This window comes from Mytilus edulis, chromosome 3, assembly GCF_963676685.1.
Source record: "Mytilus edulis chromosome 3, xbMytEdul2.2, whole genome shotgun sequence".
Taxonomy (NCBI): Eukaryota; Metazoa; Mollusca; class Bivalvia; order Mytilida; family Mytilidae; genus Mytilus; species Mytilus edulis.
In genome coordinates, this window is record NC_092346.1 from 11,392,653 (window position 1) to 11,409,796 (window position 17,144).

A 17,144-nucleotide genomic window follows, 5' to 3' on the forward strand; every position below is an offset into this window, starting at 1 on the left:
TATCCTTGCATGAGCAACACGACTGGTTTCTCATGCCGGTAGCCGGATCTGGTTACCGTTCCGTAGCACATGGGATCACGCACGGTTTATGGTGGGATTCGTGTTGCTCGGTCTCTAGTTTTTCTATGCTGTTGTTTGTATTTTAGTCTTTTTCTTTTTTGTTTTGTTTTGCCTTAAGGTACACATTCTTGTTTCAAAATGAATGTATGGTTATTTTTAAACCTATCCTTCTAAACCGTTTGTTCAAATTTCTGTTTTTCTTTTCAAAAACTAAATGATCATAATTTAAAAAAAAAACAATTAAAAAAGTGAAATTTAAATTTAGTCGATCACTTGTTTTACCTCCTGCAATTTAGCACAGCAAAGATTTGAATATAATTTGTGGATTGAAACTTTTGATTTAATCAAATTGGAAATTACCGCCACCCATTGTAAGGGAGCTACCATTTGATTTTTATGGGGGGGCTAGGATGAAAAATTTTGTCCTGCATTTTTTTTTAGTTGTAATCTCTGTCCTGCCTTTTTATTTTTCACTCTATTCGGTCCTGCCTTCTTTTTTTTTAGTTTATCCCGATTTTTTTTTACCTAAATTGTCATCCTGACTTTTTTTTTTTGCAAGTGTCTCATCCTGCCTTTTTTTTTTTACTAAAAATTCCTGTCCTGCCTATTTTTTTTTAATTTCATCCTAGCCCCCCCCCCCCCCCCCCCCCCCATAAAAATCAAATGGTAGTTCCCTAATGCAGCAAACAAAAACCAACTCGTGCATATATGATTCTATTTTTTTTTTAAACAAACCGAGAAATAGCAAAGGGTTAAATTTATTAAAAAAATAAGACACATTTCAAATATTAATTAGAAGGGCATTAAAAAATCACAAGTCTTAGAACAAAACCCTAAAACATAACAAAAGTACTATTGTTGATCTTAGACCATCTAATATTACATCAATTTAGTCCTAGATATTGGTCATGGATTAAAAAGACTATTAACGGTAACTTTATATGTCACTAAAATCTCATTAATTATTTACTTTATTATCTTGTTTAATTTGTGTATTGTCTTTTTTCGCAGTTACTTAATTTCGACATTCTTTCTCACCTGAGATTGACATTTGATCAGCTGTCATCAAGTCACGCCTCCCTGTGAATCTTTTGTATTGTGAAATCTGATTGGTTATTACTTCCGGGTACCTGTCAGATATCACGAAACATCGCAACAGAGGTAAACACGTGAAATGTTTACTTGCACTCAAAATACCGCGGTCAAATAAATTTAATTAAGATGATTGTGACCGGAAATCAGTTCAAATATCTGGATTTATAAAATTACGGAATTTATAGAAAACAAGACATAAGGTTGGCAACATTCAAAGAGAATACACAAGCATGCCTGGAGATAGTGTGAAGGTTGCTGTTCGCGTTAGACCATTTAATCAGGTAAGATGCCAATACACATTCTACTTTCAATATTACTTCTTAGCCGTGCTAATAGGAAATGAAATGATAAGATGAAATGAAGAATATATGTATATGTAATACCATTTCCTTGCATTTTATTAATGATTATATCATAATTGTTTGGTGCCATATATGGGTCATTTTCAAAAAATGTCGAATTTTGAAATTGAAAAAAATATTAAAAGTTACTTATTCAAACAACCCTCTACATAAGCAAATCAAAACAAACAGTACTTTAAGAACAACATATTAAAAGATGCAATCTTAATGATGTCATACAAAAATATGTTGAAACATTTTTTGATCGGTGGTACATTATTTTGTCTATCCTGTTACCATTTTCAAAAGAAATTTTGGGTTATTAAGAAAAGGTTTAGATAAAATGTTAAGCTTGTTTTACGTAGACAATTAGATGGTTTTCAAGAGAATAAACTTCCATATATATTCATTCTGTAATATAATAGATTATTTGCCAATTTAACAGGTTGTACTGAAAAATGCCTCTAAAAATTGGTTTTCAAAGGTTGTAAAAATTACCACCAGTAATGCAAGTCTAAGATAGTAATTTATATTGTTCGGCATTTTTTCACCCTTTCAAATAAACCCAGCATCAAGTAAATCCCTCATAAGTTAGTTTACTTTTCTCTATATTTCATTGGTAACAGGAACGTACGTTTCTGATATATTACTATATAAAAGTCTATCCTGTTACCTTTTTGTCTATCCTGTTACCGATATCAGTATTGCACCTGCGAATGCTTAATTGGGAAGATTAATACGTTATAACCTTAAGATGACTTCAAACAACGAAATATTTCATTCGTTTTGCACCTATATGTTAAGATAAAAAATTAACGACGTTTTTGTCTACAATTGTCTATCCTGTTACTGTAACCATAGCAACCATAGTAACAGGATAGACATAACAGGATAGACAAATTTCTTCGTTTTTGATTGCTGTTGTGAAATAACTACTCCCTTTGGTGAAGTGATTGTGTTTTTCTATTGTGAATTTGGTTTCCAACACGTTATTGCACTTTTTACAAGTATACTGTTGGTGTATTTAATCAAAATTGGTGGTAACAGCATAGACATGAAAAAAAGTACGCTATATTTTTTTCACTAAATGTCTTGAAATTTCTTTTCTCTACACTTTCGTTCAAGAAACGAGGCGTTTTAAATGTAAAGATTACTTTGCACTTTTGAGATCAACACTGACTGATTCAATATTCATAGGGAGAATAATTTCACGGCTGATTTAAGTAGCGGTAACAGGAAAGACATGAACCTCCTGTACGCAGATTCAATTTAGTTTGTAGATAATATGTTACATACAATGATATAGAAGCTACGATTTTTCGTTAGAGTAATATTAAACGTTCTTAAAAAGTCCCTTTTGCAGATATCAAGGCGATCAGAAAATCGCAAAAAAATCATTTGAAATGTGTTTTTCTGACACTGTACGCAGACAAATACCCCCAAAATGGGTCTTAAATGCAGTTTAATCTTATCAAAATAGATGTAAGGTGTGTTTATTATTAATGTTCTGAATCACAAATCCGACAAGCTTTCATTTAAACCATTACAACTGAAATTTCCATCAGAAATAAAAAAGTTAGCATGGGTGTACTGAAAATTCGACATTTTTTGAAAACGACCCATATATCTTACTAAGATCGATTTTCTTGTGTCACAATATAATTTATTAACAGTAAATAAAGACATGAAAGATAACAGTTACTGAATACTTTTTGGTACATTTTGTTGCAATTATATGAAGGAAGCAAATTTATTAGACTGCAACTGAGGAAACTGAAAAAAATTATGATTTTTCTCATCTTTTTGCAAAATAAAAGTTGAAAAATTCTTGTCACATTAAATTCTCAGTGGCGGATCCAGAAATTTTCATAAGTGATGGCCCACTGACTGTCCTAAGAGGGGGCTCATTTTAGTCACACTTCAGTGATTCCCTATATAAGCAACCAATTTTTTTTCCCCAAAAAGGGGTGCCTGGGCCCCCTGCCCCCCCTAAATCTGCCTCTGAATCTCTGAACTTTTTAAATTCAAAAATTATTTTCATCATTTCTATTTATAGCTCTTAAATTATTATTTTAATTGGACACATTTAAAAATTAGAATGTTTATTTAATACATAAAACAACAAATTTTACTAAAAAAAAAATCACATTCCATTTGATGAGTTTATTTGGTTAATGATGATGATGCCCTGTTGGATAAAATATTCAAAAAGAAATAAAAATGGAAATAAGGCCACATATCTTACATAAGAACTTCCCAAAATACCTCCAAAACAGCATAGGTATTTTGGGGTAGCTGTTTTGTATGCCAACAGCGTGAGCTTCACATACTGTGTTTCGCAACAAATTCTAAAACATCTAACTTAAATATACACGTTAAATAGTGAAACCAAAGAAAGGAATTATGTTGGAATTATTTTATTTTGAATATATTTAACTATATAAAATAGAAATCAGATCCCACGCAAACAGCACAGCACGCACAGCTTATTAAAACCATTGCCCTGCACGTTATCATCAGTTTGTTGATGGTGCGCTGAATAATGAAGGGGAAAAATATAGTTCAAGAATGTCACAGGTCTTAATTCTGTTTTATTCAGCACTCCTACAGTCATGACAGTGTATCAAAGACTTTTTTTTATAAAGTCAGTGCATAGGACCTCAAATGCATTCATTAAAACCCCATTTTATCGTAAATGAAATCAAATAAGCCGAAAAAGAAAATTTGAAACCTGTTAAGGTTTTCTAAAAACGTCATAGTTTGATAGAAAATTTGTAAGGAAACATGATTTTAAACGACTGAAAAAATTTGAATGTAAAAAAGCCATGAAATATTTAGATTTATTATTATGGTAATATGGTGTGTATTGAAACCAGCATGTCAGGTTATAAGATTTAAAGTGATATTAAATTAGGTTCTCCATGACAAATTAGCATGTCTTATTTGAATGTAAATAGAAATTCATATATAGCAGATGAGGTTTATTTTAATACAAAATATGAATTTAAGGTTTTGTAATAATTGTGGAAACAAAACAAAAGTAATCGATGCCCTGTGAATTTTGAGTGTACTTTTGAATTGATTAATCTCCCTGGGTCGTATAATTTTATATTTTTTAATTTCATGGATTAAGGTCGCTGAAACATTTGATAAATCATGAATGTAAATTACCCTATTAACATTGTATGGTAAATAGATTATTAATTCTTTGGTTTCTAATTAAAATTCCAATATTAAAAATTCCATACATGTTCAATTATCATTATGTTTTAAACAATTATTTTTAATTTAATATATTGATACATTTATGTTTGAAAATCAAGTGCACAAGTACTTGATAAAAAAACTCCAAACCTTTTTACTTCAATTATATTCCTTATTCAGTAGCTCATCTAAAATGTGTTTCAATAAGAATTCGTACAGCCTCAATCTTGTCCAAATGCAAGAAACAATCGCATTCACGAAGAGGGTTGATTTTTCTCCTTCTAAAATGGGCTCTTGTTGAATGGTTGATAAATTGTCGGATGAAAAAAGTATTTCAAAGTGTTTGTTAGATATGAAAAAAGTCTTTCTTGAGGTTCTTTTTACTGGATCAAATGTTCATTCTTAAGAATTCATTAAACTTAAAAATAATATGTTTGTGACATTGAAAAAATCTGGTTTCTTTTATCAAATATTCAATTAAAATTTACAATTATTTATTTTAAAACTGAATTGAAAAGAGATCAAATGTCCATTTCCTTTTTAGAAACATTTTTCAGAATTCTTGTGTTTTGGTTGATATACCTTTTGATTAGGTTGTTTGATAGTTTTATGAGGATTGTTTGACATCTCACTTAACTATAAGTGTAATATCATCTCCTTTAAAAATCAAAAATCATTTATCTCATTCTTTTCGTGAAACAGAAGATATCACTGAATCTGTCTGCAAAATGATATACTTCTAGACATTTGATATATATGTAAATGATTGGTATGCAGACAGACAAAGTTGAAACAAAGAAATAAAACAGACCTTTCTTGAAACCAATATAAATGAAATATTTGGCACTGGACATTAAGCAAACATCTATCTAATTATTTGTTATATTTTGATTTAAGAGTGGGGACATGCTGAGCACCACATTGTGTGCAGTCTTGTTGGTCTTGCAAGACAGACAACTACATAAATTTCTTAGCACATATAAGGGGGGAGGGGGCAAATAAAACTATTGGGAGAAGAACTTTGTTTGTCTTTAAAAAAAATTTATTTGCATAGTGATGAAGGGAATGGTAATCCCACTGATTTTATAGTAGCATGTGATGAATTTGATTGAATCTTCCCAGATAATCTTTTGTCAATAGCACTCTGACAGATGATAAATTTTAAATTTCGGATTTTATTTTTTGTGAAAAACTTATTGATAACGTCATAGAACTGTCCAATCCTCTATGATTAAACCCTTTAGTTACATTTTTACGTAAATAGTTGATATTTTGTGGTATTTGTTTTTATTTTATATGATTCTGAAGAGTCCTTATAGGACCACCTAGATTGCTATGTAGAACACTTTTTATTATCAAAATTTATGACATTCATTTTATTAAAAAAAAAAAATGGAAAAAGATAATAACTGGATATAAGTCATAGTGAGGCCAAACACTACTGTCGCATGCAGGAAAAAAATAGGATAAGTAGGTAGGTTTTTTTTTTTTTTTTCTCAATTTTTTTTTACATTGAGTCGATCTGGGAGTATTATTGAGACTTTAACAGTGCTTCATTAAAAACTGTAGGGTAGGTAGGAGCACAGTAAACATACATACTTTTTTGTTTGGCCTCATAGTGAGTACTCTTATTGGGTATAAGTTCAATCATGCTGAGTGGCTCTCATAGAAGTGTTAAGACTTGATTCATTTAAATCGGTTAAGAACCAAATAATCCTGTTAGAAAGAGTTTTAAAAATTATTTCTGTCATATATAATGATATCAATAAAAATAAGCTGTTATAATTACATAATTACATATATACAAATTAAAATTCCATTTCACCTTGTGTTCTTGTACAACTTTTTTAAAGATAAAGGGAAAAAATTTAAATAATAAGTAAAATATTTAAAAAATGGATAATGTTTATATTTAGTTTAGTTGAAAATTTTCAAGGTTTTAACATTTTATTTTGAATTACAATTGTCAAAATTGCTTCCCTAGTTGAAATTTTTGAAGGTTTTAAAATTTTATTTTGAATTACAATTGTCAAAATGTCCTGTAGTGCTTTTGAACTCAATGGTACCCGGGTGTAGGGTTGTAAAATAATAAAAATAAGTGATAGTGGAGTACTTAGTACTTTAAATTGTTATTTTATTTATTATAAGGTACTTATCATCAAATACTATAATGGGTTGTATAATTACCTCCCCTGTTTGGCATACCTTTGATATCAAAGAAGATTAGAGACATTGACAATGAAAGAATTGTCTATGTATTTGTTTGTTTATTTGTATTTCTATAAATCTTAGAAACCTTTTGTGCAGGAAAACCACATGCTTTCAAATGTGATATTCACTTATGAAACAAAAATTTCACTTCATATTCAGTGGCGGATCCAGAACTTTTCATAAGGGGGGGCCCTGTGGTTGACCTAAGGGGGGGCCCGCTCCAGTCATGCTTCAGTGATTTCCTATATAATCAACCAAATTTTTCCCATGAAAGGGGGGGCCCGGGCCCCCCAGGGCCCCCCCCTGGATCCGCCTATGATATTCGTTTCATAATACAATTTATAGTATGTCCAATATATTTGTTTCGCAATACAATTTATAGTATGTCCAATTTATTTGTTTCATAATTTGATTTACAGTATGTTCAATAAACTTTGAAATTCTTTTGCAAATTGTACACTCATTTATGTTTGAACAAACTCAGAAAACTGTCCTTCAGAAAATCGTCCTTCAATTAAGATAATGGTTAAACAGTTTGTTTTAAAAATTACAATTTGAAAATTACAAATGACATAGTGTCAAATAAAGTGACCATAAAATGAGTGGTCAAAGTGCACACACATACATGTTTCAGACTTTACAATTTAAATCTAAAAACTAAGTTGTGAAACATAGCACATGACTTTAAAATAAAAAAGAAACTAAAGTAAATCTTTGAAATATTAAAAGTTATTTTTATCCTTTTCAGAGAGAGAAAAATGCAGGGTCAAAGTGCATCATATCTATGTCTGGTCAAACAACGACCATCAAAAACCCAGAGAATAACGAGACCAAAGCCTTCTCTTTTGACCATTCTTACTGGTCACATACTGATTTTGATGAGAATGAACTTGGACTTAACATTGCAAAGGCAGGATCCAACTACAGTGATCAGGTTGGTTTCATTACATAGAGGAAGAATTAATATAAAAAATAAATTATATAGACTGTACGACAGAGATGTTGTTTATAAGTCAGACGTAAAGGCTAAAATTGACAAGGGCCACCAAAAATCTGCAGTGTTTTAGCTATATGTAACAATACAGGAAACTCATAATCCTCAAGGACTGACAAACTCAAAATACATTTCTACAACTTGTAGTATATAAACCATCAGCAAACCAATGCCATATTAACAGCGGTTCACTTTATACTAGTAAGAGTAATCCCCCCTCCCCCCCCCCCCACCTCCAAAAAGAAATGTTATTTGTCTTGCAGAAAGCTCGACATAGGGATAGTGATCTGCTGGTGGTGGTAGGTAACTTCTTAAAAGCTATATATTTTAGAAGGTAGAAGACATGGATGCTTCATACTTTGTATATGGATGCCTCATGTTACAAAGTTTCTGTCAGTCACATGTCCAATGTCCTTGACCTCATTTTCATGGTTTAATGATTACTTGAAAAATAAGTTAAGATTTTTTGTAATGTTAAATTCTCTCTTATGATTAGGAATAGGATAACTATATTTGGTATGTGCATACCTTGCAAGGTTCTCATGCCCGTCAGACAGTTTTCACTTGACCTCGACCTCATGTCATGGATCAGTGAACAGGGTTAAGTTTTGGTGGTCAAATCAATATCTCAGATACTATAAGCAATATGTCTACTATATTTGGTGTATAGAACGATTGTAAGGTGTACATGTCCAACTGGCAGGTGTCATCTGACCTTGCCTTATTTTCATGGTTCAGTGGTTATAGTTAAGTTTTTGTGTGTTTGGTCTGTTTTTCTTATACTGTATGCAATAGGTCTACTATATTTGGTGTATGGAATGATTGTAAGGTGTACATGTCTAGCTGGCAGGTGTCATCTGACCTTGACCTCATTATCATGGTTCAGTGGTCAAAGTTGAGTTTTGGTGTTTTGGTCTTTTTTTGTAATACTATATGCAATAGGTCAACCATATTTGGTGTATGGAAATATTTTATGATCTATATTCCAGTCGCGCAGGTTTTATTTAACCTTGACCTCATTTTTACGGTTCATTGCTCAGTGTTAAGTTTTTGTGTTTTGGTCTGTTTTTCTCAAACTTTAAACAATAGGTAAACTGTTGTATGGAAGAATTGTTAGCTGTACATACCTGCCTGGCATGGTCCATCTGACCTTGACCTCATTTTGATGGTTCATTGGTCAGTGTATAGTTTTTCTTGGTTAATGTTTAGTTTATGTGACAGTTGTAATAAAGATTTATATTAAGGACTATCAACATAATATCAATGATTATTAAAGAAGGCAAGACATTTCAGTGTGTGCACTCTTGTTTATATGTTTCTCAAGATGCGTATGATTTTGAAGCAAACAATCCTCCAAAAACTGTTAACTATAATGCATTCCCCTTTCTAGAATAATGCCCCCTTTCAAAAATCATGTATTCACCCCTGTATGCACTATATACTGAGGTGGGATAGGACCTTTATCGGGACTCCGGGATCAGGTGTTTTTAAGCTCGGGATTTCGGGATACGGGAATTCTTTTTTTAAATTTTGGGAACTCAGGATTTCGTTTTTTTTAAGCCCGGCATTTCGGGATTTCGTGTTTACAAGCTCGGGATTTCGGGATCAGGACCCCTTCTACCCTCCCTCTATACTGAGGGCATCTATTCACTTGTTTTGTCTGTTCTTCTCAGCTGTTTCAAACAATTTGGGGGATATTAATTTCTTCAGGAAAAGAACAAGAATAAGGAAACACCTGGGGTCGAGTCATAAAACTTTGCTCAGTGCTCGGAGCACAAAAATCATGCTCGAAACATGAAATCCAACATTTTTATTGGTTGATTCTTGAGTCTGAGTACAAAAATCGTACTCGAAAGTTTTATGACCGCTAGGTCTATATTATAAAGTCAAAGAATTTGATCAAAGCACAGTAATATTTGGCTATTCAATAGTTTATTTAAAGCATACCAACACCAACATTTGAATGAAAGAAAAATAGAAACAATTGACAATGAAAATAACCCAGATTGTTCGTGTTTATTTAATGACAGAGAGATTACTGCTCCTGTTATATTATATCGATTTTAACCAATTTTGACCGTTTGAAGTAGATAAAGAGATCATATTGTGGTTTTAAAACAGTGAATATAGTAAATTCTTTAGTCAGGTATTTTGTTAGTAAATTTGATTGAAATATCAAGGACATACCATTATATCTAATATACAGTTGTAAGAATTTAATTTCGGTGCTGATCATTTGTTTGTTCGTTTAATGATTTTGATATAGAGATTTTAACACACTAGATCAAACTTTAAAGTGTTAAAATTCATTGATTTCATCGATAAGCCGTTCAGTTTTACTATGTGTTATAGATCTAGTGCATGTTAAAATCCCAAGGTGAAATCTTCTTGTTTTTCTCCCCAGGAGTGCAGATCTAAAAAATATGCATAATAAATATATTTAAAATCTAAGCAGGTAAATTAAACACAGGGCATTTAAAGTTAACAGCTTGCTATTTATCAAAACAAAAATTTGAAAATATGGCAAAACTATATATATTTATGATTGATTGATGGTTAATAGATATAAGACTATTTGGTATGAGTGCCAATGAGACAATCCTCCATCCAAATCATTATAGGTCAAAGTATGTCCTTCAACACTGAGCCTTGGCTCACACAGAACAGCAAGCTTTAAAGGGCCCCAAAATGACTGGTGTAAACCAATTAAAACTGGGAACCGATGGTCTGATCTATATTAAAAACACTTATGAACCACATCAACCAATGACAAACAATAAACATCAGGTTCCTGACTAAGAACAGGTGCAAACAAATGCAGCAGGGTTTACTGTTTTATGTGCCCATTTTACTGTAGAAGGAATGTTACTAACTTTTTAAGAAGAAACGTCTTAAAATATCTATGTGCTGCAGTGACACACACACAGTATTTAAACAAAGGGGAAAGGGAGTATGGACTATGTAGTTGCCATTGGGGAGTAACTCTGTAAACCCAGAAAAATGTTGGCAAAACAAAGACAAAACGCCAAAACATAAAGAAAAAGAAAATTTAATTTGAATTAATAATAATTCTTTATTTGAGAAACAAACAAAAACCAATTTTGTTTTTAAGCAAATACAGACTAACAGAGACAAAACAAATATAAAAAAAATCGACAATAGTAATTAAACAACATTTTATTTGTTTACAGACAAGTATATAATGACTTTGGTAAAGATGTGTTAGACAATGCCTGGCAAGGTTATAATGCTGCCTTGTTTGCCTATGGACAGACAGGATCAGGCAAGAGTTACTCTATAACACCATTTTATTTGTTTTCAGAGACAAGTATATAATGACCTTGGTAAAGGTGTGTTAGACAATGCCTGGCAAGGTTATAATGCTGCCTTGTTTGCCTACGGACAGACAGGATCAGGCAAGAGTTACTCTATGATAGGATATGGATCAAATAAAGGCATTGTACCAATCTTATGTGAGGAGCTGTTCAAAGCTGTCGAACAAAATGACGATAAAAGTAAACAGTTACAGGTGAGAATAAAATAAACAATCACATTAGAATAAAGTATCTTTCAGCAATTTCATGATGTTTTGCTAAGATGTTAAACACGAGAGTAGGACAATATGATAAAATCAGCAGTTTAAGTACTTCCTGTCCAGGTTCATCCACACGATGGAATTGGCAGCAGGTCCTTGGCTAGCAATTGCAGCGGTGGATCCAGAACTCATGATAAAAGGGGAAGGGGGCGCTGAATGACCTAAGGGGGGACATCCAAGTCATGCTTCAGTGATTCCCTATATAATCAACCAAATTTTTCCTGGATCCCCTAGCCGACCGTGCAAGGGCTGTATAGCCAGTCATATGGTCGTTAAAAACTTCCATTTGTTGTGGATCCCCTATGAAGTTGAGTAGGCAACCAATGTCGGGCAAGTGGAAAAAGCAAAATCCATGTGGTCTTTGGTTAACTTTGAATGTGGTTTCAGCATAAAATTGAGAATGGAAATGGGGAATGTGCCAAAGAGACAACAACCCGACCATAGAAAAAAACAACAATAGACTGCATTTAGTATAATCATGGAAGTATCATATTGTCAATATAATACTTCCATGGTATAACATTCTTTTATACAATATTACTGTAAACCAACTAAATTGCTAACATCTACCTCATTTAATCTCTGATAGAGGGTTGTCTCATTGCTAATTATACCATTTCTTCTTATTTCTTTTATGTTTTTCTTGTGAAGGCCAGTAGTGATAAGAAATTTATAAAAACATTATTTTTTGTAAATTTCCTGTAAACACCCTTTATATTTTTTTGCAAAACTAAGGTTCCATTTCTTAAAGTTAAAGTTGAATTGATTTTTTGCTTGACAATAGTTTACCTGTGTGCCTCTTTTTTTAAATCTTTTTTGTAAGGATTCTTTCATAAATGAGAAAATGTTTGTATTATCAGACATTTCAATGACATTTTTAATTTTTAATCAAAATTTGTATTTACAATCTTTGGCATGTTTTGAACTTCTCTATTTATAATTGCCATGGAAAACCTGTCTGCTCTATTATTGTGTAAAGGTATTGTTATGAAACATGTAAAAAAAGTACTACAAAGGCTTTTTTATAAACATTTTAAATTGAATTTATGTAGGCCAAGAATTTAGACATTTGCAAAATAATTATCTCTACAAGCCCTTTTGAGAATCAATAGAAATATTACCAAGATGATAATAATTAATGCTGTATATATATATTCACACAAACAAACAGAAATTGATGAACCTATTCTTATATCTCATTTCCAATAAATATTATATATTGTATTACACATAGATAATTATTAATTCATAGTGTTTTGTTCTCATGTAAACTGTTAATAAACAATGAGGTTATTCAAGTTTTATGATTTGACCCTGCTATAGTACATTTTGCTGATCAAATTATATTTTTTTGTGACGCCTGCGACGAAAGTTGTAGAATGCAAGTAATAATTATAGGGATGCTTATTTAAGTCAGGTAGTGATAGTGTCACTATTTGTATTAAGAAGGTTTTAGACCTTGATGCTTTATATTTTGTTATAACATATGTGCCTTCTTTGTGTTTCAAAGTTTCTGTCTGTCATATGTTTGTTGACCATGACCTTATTTTTAGGGTTCAAGGACTATTTAAAAATCGTCTAGGATTTTTGTTACCTAATTAATTTCTTACTTATTATGAGTAAAAGGATGTTCATATTTTATATATTAGATCCTTTCAAGGTTTTCATGTCCTTTAGACAGGGCTTGAGTTGTGTTTGCTCTTTTAAATCTTATACAGTGGCGGATCCAGTGGGGGGGGGGGGATTCCGGAGGTTGGAACCCCCCCTTTTTTTTGGACGATCAATGCATTTGAATGGGAGCATATAGTTGGAACCCCCCCTTTACTCTGGGTTGGGAACCCCCTTTTTAAAATGGCTGGATCCGCCACTGTAATACATAGTTTGGATTCTAAAGTGCAACATCAAATAGTTGACCTACTTTCAGTTTAAAATGTTTACATGAAAATTTGCATAAACCTATTTTGAATGAATTTCAAAATTGTATTATTTTCACATGAATTCAGCACAAGGTTAGATGTGTGGATTTGAAATTCTAAAATAAATTTACATAATGATAGTTTTAAAATATTACATAACTATACAAGATTTGTTAAATATATTTATTGAAATTTCACTTAAATTTCCATATCTACTTAAATTGAAAATTTTACTTAAATCCATCATTGCACACAATTTACTAATTCGTAAAATTTAATGCGATTTAAATTTGGCCTTTAAAAAAATTAATGATGTAAAAAAATTAATTTTGCAATCTATGCATCATACTCATTTCATTCTGTTCAAATAAATTATCACATACCAGAAATAAAATTGCTCGTAAATATGGAAGCAATACATATACATTAGGAATATACGATTTAAAAAAGATATTAAATTTTTACGGTATATATACCAAATGTTTGAAGTACAATTTTTATGTGTGGATTATTGACAATCTTTTTTATCGATCGTACATATGCAGTACCTGTTTAAAAAGTTTTATGACATTTCTAAAGACACCTGAATTTATGCCCAAGGACAATAATACCGTACTTGATAAAATTTGCTTCAACACTTTGAATATGATAATACCGAAAAGTCAATACGATTTTATGACTTTAATTGATCTTGAATGCTCTTTGACTGGTTGTAAAATAACAACTCCACACGGATAGAATAAGAGGTTTAAATTGTATATTACAATATTAAACAGAAAGATCATATTTCTATAAATAAACAGAAAGAATTTAACAGACCATAGTGAAACACAATTCAAATGCATAGAAGTTAATAACTTAGGCCAGAAATTTATAGTATATATATATGAATAAAAGTTTCAACAGTTAATTAATTTACTAGGTGGTACGTAGCTTTAAGATATTTCATACTTAAAATATTAATAAAATTAAGATATCATATGGGTTTTCCCTAAAGTTTAACAGATTAGTATTTTCAGAAAATCAAATGAATTTCACAGAAATGACCTACAAATGATGGATTTAATGAGCAAACATTGTAATTATTGAAATAAAAAATGCCGGCTTTGTGGAAATTTAGGAAAATTGGTTCTCATATGATCTGATATACCTCTATCAATATACTCATGTACAATTTTACATATAGGAATCTCTCTGACTGTTTGTATTTTTTGTTTTGTGTAAACCTACAACAAGTATAGCAGAGGGTGGTACAGTTTTATTTTTATGGTTGAAGCTGTGGCCTTTTAAGCAATTAACAAAAAGCACAATATATTATTCTTACTTTATTTTCATTTAGGAGGACAACAAATTTGTCAGAGGTCATTTTTGATGATTCAGTGTCAGCCAGTCATTGTCACTTGACCTTGACCTCATTTCCATGCAATTTAAATTGGGATGAAGCCTATTTCTAGCAATTAAAAAAAGTTGGCAAAATCTGGTAAATGAATTGTTGAAAAGAATATATGCATGTATGTGTGCATGTGAAAAATGAAATATGGCCTCCTTTAAATTTCATGCTTAAGTGTGTTAACTGTCTATGCAGTATTGATATATATGTTACTGCATGAGCATTTTAAATGTTAAAAATTTAACTGTTTAATAAGAGCTGATAAATATCGTATTGCACAAAAAAATTGGTGGTGGAATCTGTTTCTGTAATGATTTTTAATGATATGCAGATACTTTTAATCCTTCTTTTCTGCAAAAAGATATCTTCAAGAAAATATGATGTCATATTCAAAATTTTGATCAATGAAATACTGAGATCAAACTACCATTGTTTATTAAATATAAATAATCAGTAGGTCAGGAAAAGGTTAAATGGAGTAAGAATTAGAGAAACTGTATCATTATAAACATCTAAATGATTGTGAATAGTGACATGACTCTACTATTGTAAGACGGATTACAGAGAAATGGATTACAGAGAAATTGCGGAAGATCACTGAACAAAATATTTAAAAAATGGTTTAATTACTACAAGATAATTACATTGTCCAAATAACACTTTAAGTATAGGCTTGACTCTAAAAAATAATCACAATAACCCTAGAGCCGAAAATCAAATTGTCCTTGACACCAACCATGATAAAAATAAAAATAAGCATTAGTAGCAAATGAATAACTGGTATTAGCCTTATATATATACATACATATGTATAGAGCTAAGACATAGGAAATGACTAATAAAATCATTTGGTATTAATGGTATAATTTGTATAGACGAATTACGACACCTCCTACATTGCTCAATCAGCAGAACTAATCCATGTTAACCCCTAATGCATGTATGTTGACTTTTCCTTTTATTGTCTGAGCTAACATGTTATGCTGTCTGATTTCAGTCTTTAAATTCCAACTATTTATGACTGGAGAAGCATGATATATTTGTTGAATGAATCAATATTATTACAAAAAAGAAAACAAATTATACATGAAAATTTATAAAGTTAAACTTAAACCTAGATGTTTTAAAACAGCTCTGCTTTCAAAGTTTGAAGTAAATAATCAAAATAAATTTACTGTGATAATTTATTTACATAGCATTTTGAAATAATTGTAATGGGGTTATTATCGGTAAGAATGCTCTAAATCAAAGTGAATTGGTGCTTTCATGTAGGTATAATACGACCTTGATCAACTTTTGGTAATACACATATATATACCTGAGATTTTGTTTGAAATGCATAGAAAGTTGAGAATAATGACAAAAATTATATAACATTTTTCTCTTATACCAGTATATATCAAGTTTTGAAGGACTTACAATGTCACCCCTCTTAACCTAGTAATATTTTCTCCAGTATATAATTTCTGATGTTGACCGACAATACACACTTTATCGGTTTGGTACATTCAGAGATCGTATATTATGTAGATAAATGTGTATTGTGACCGAAGATGCTCTCTAGATGTATTAGGTTATTATACGACCGCAAATTTTGAAAAAATTTTCGTCGTATATTGCTATCACGTTGGCGTCGGCGTCGGCGTCGTCGTCGTTGTCGTCGTCGTCCGGCGTCCGAATACTTTTAGTTTTCGCACTCTAACTTTAGTAAAAGTGAATGGAAATCTATGAAATTTTAACACAAGGTTTATGACCACAAAAGGAAGGTTGGTATAGATTTTGGGAGTTTTGGTCCCAACATTTTAGGAATTAGGGGCCAAAAAGGGCCCAAATAAGCATTTTCTTGGTTTTCGCACTATAACTTTAGTTTAAGTTAATAGAAATCTATGAAATTTTGACACAAGGTTTATGACCACAAAAGAACGGTTGGGATTGATTTTGGGAGTTTTGGTCTCAACAGTTTAGGAATTAGGGGCCAAAAAAGGGCCCAAATAAGCATTATTCTTGGTTTTCGCACAATAACATTAGTTTAAGTAAATAGAAATCAATGAAATTTAAACACAATGTTAATGACTACAAAAGGAAGGTTGGTATTGATTTTGGGAGTTTAGGTCCCAACAGTTTAGGAATTAGGGGCCAAAAAGGGACCCAAATAAGCATTTTTCTTGGTTTTCGCACCATAACGTTAGTATAAGTAAATAGAAATCTATGAAATTTAAACACAAGGTTTATAACCATAAAAGAAAGGTTGGGTTTGATTTTGGGAGTTTTGGTCCCAACATAATAAGGGGCCCAAAGGGTCCAAAATTAAACTTTTGTTTGATTTCATCAAAATTGA

At 31.3% G+C, this 17,144-nt stretch overlaps 1 protein-coding gene across 12 annotated transcripts in view; it reads left to right on the plus strand.

Moving 5' to 3' along the window:
* Nucleotides 1-1,160: 1,160 nt before the first annotated feature.
* The window catches only part of LOC139515814 (kinesin-like protein KIF28P), a 51,119-nt gene continuing 35,135 nt past the window's right edge, over nucleotides 1,161-17,144 (plus strand). For 6 of the 12 annotated variants that reach the window (XM_071305512.1, XM_071305514.1, XM_071305517.1 and 3 more), the window contains exons 1-3: nucleotides 1,196-1,436; nucleotides 7,660-7,845; nucleotides 11,228-11,434. In XM_071305512.1, the coding sequence (XP_071161613.1) occupies nucleotides 1,386-1,436; nucleotides 7,660-7,845; nucleotides 11,228-11,434 (444 nt within the window). In that variant the 5' untranslated portion in view covers nucleotides 1,196-1,385. Of the gene's footprint in view, nucleotides 1,437-7,659; nucleotides 7,846-11,227; nucleotides 11,435-17,144 lie in introns of all 12 variants that reach the window. The other 6 variants (XM_071305518.1, XM_071305516.1, XM_071305520.1 and 3 more) reach the window with 2 other exon arrangements.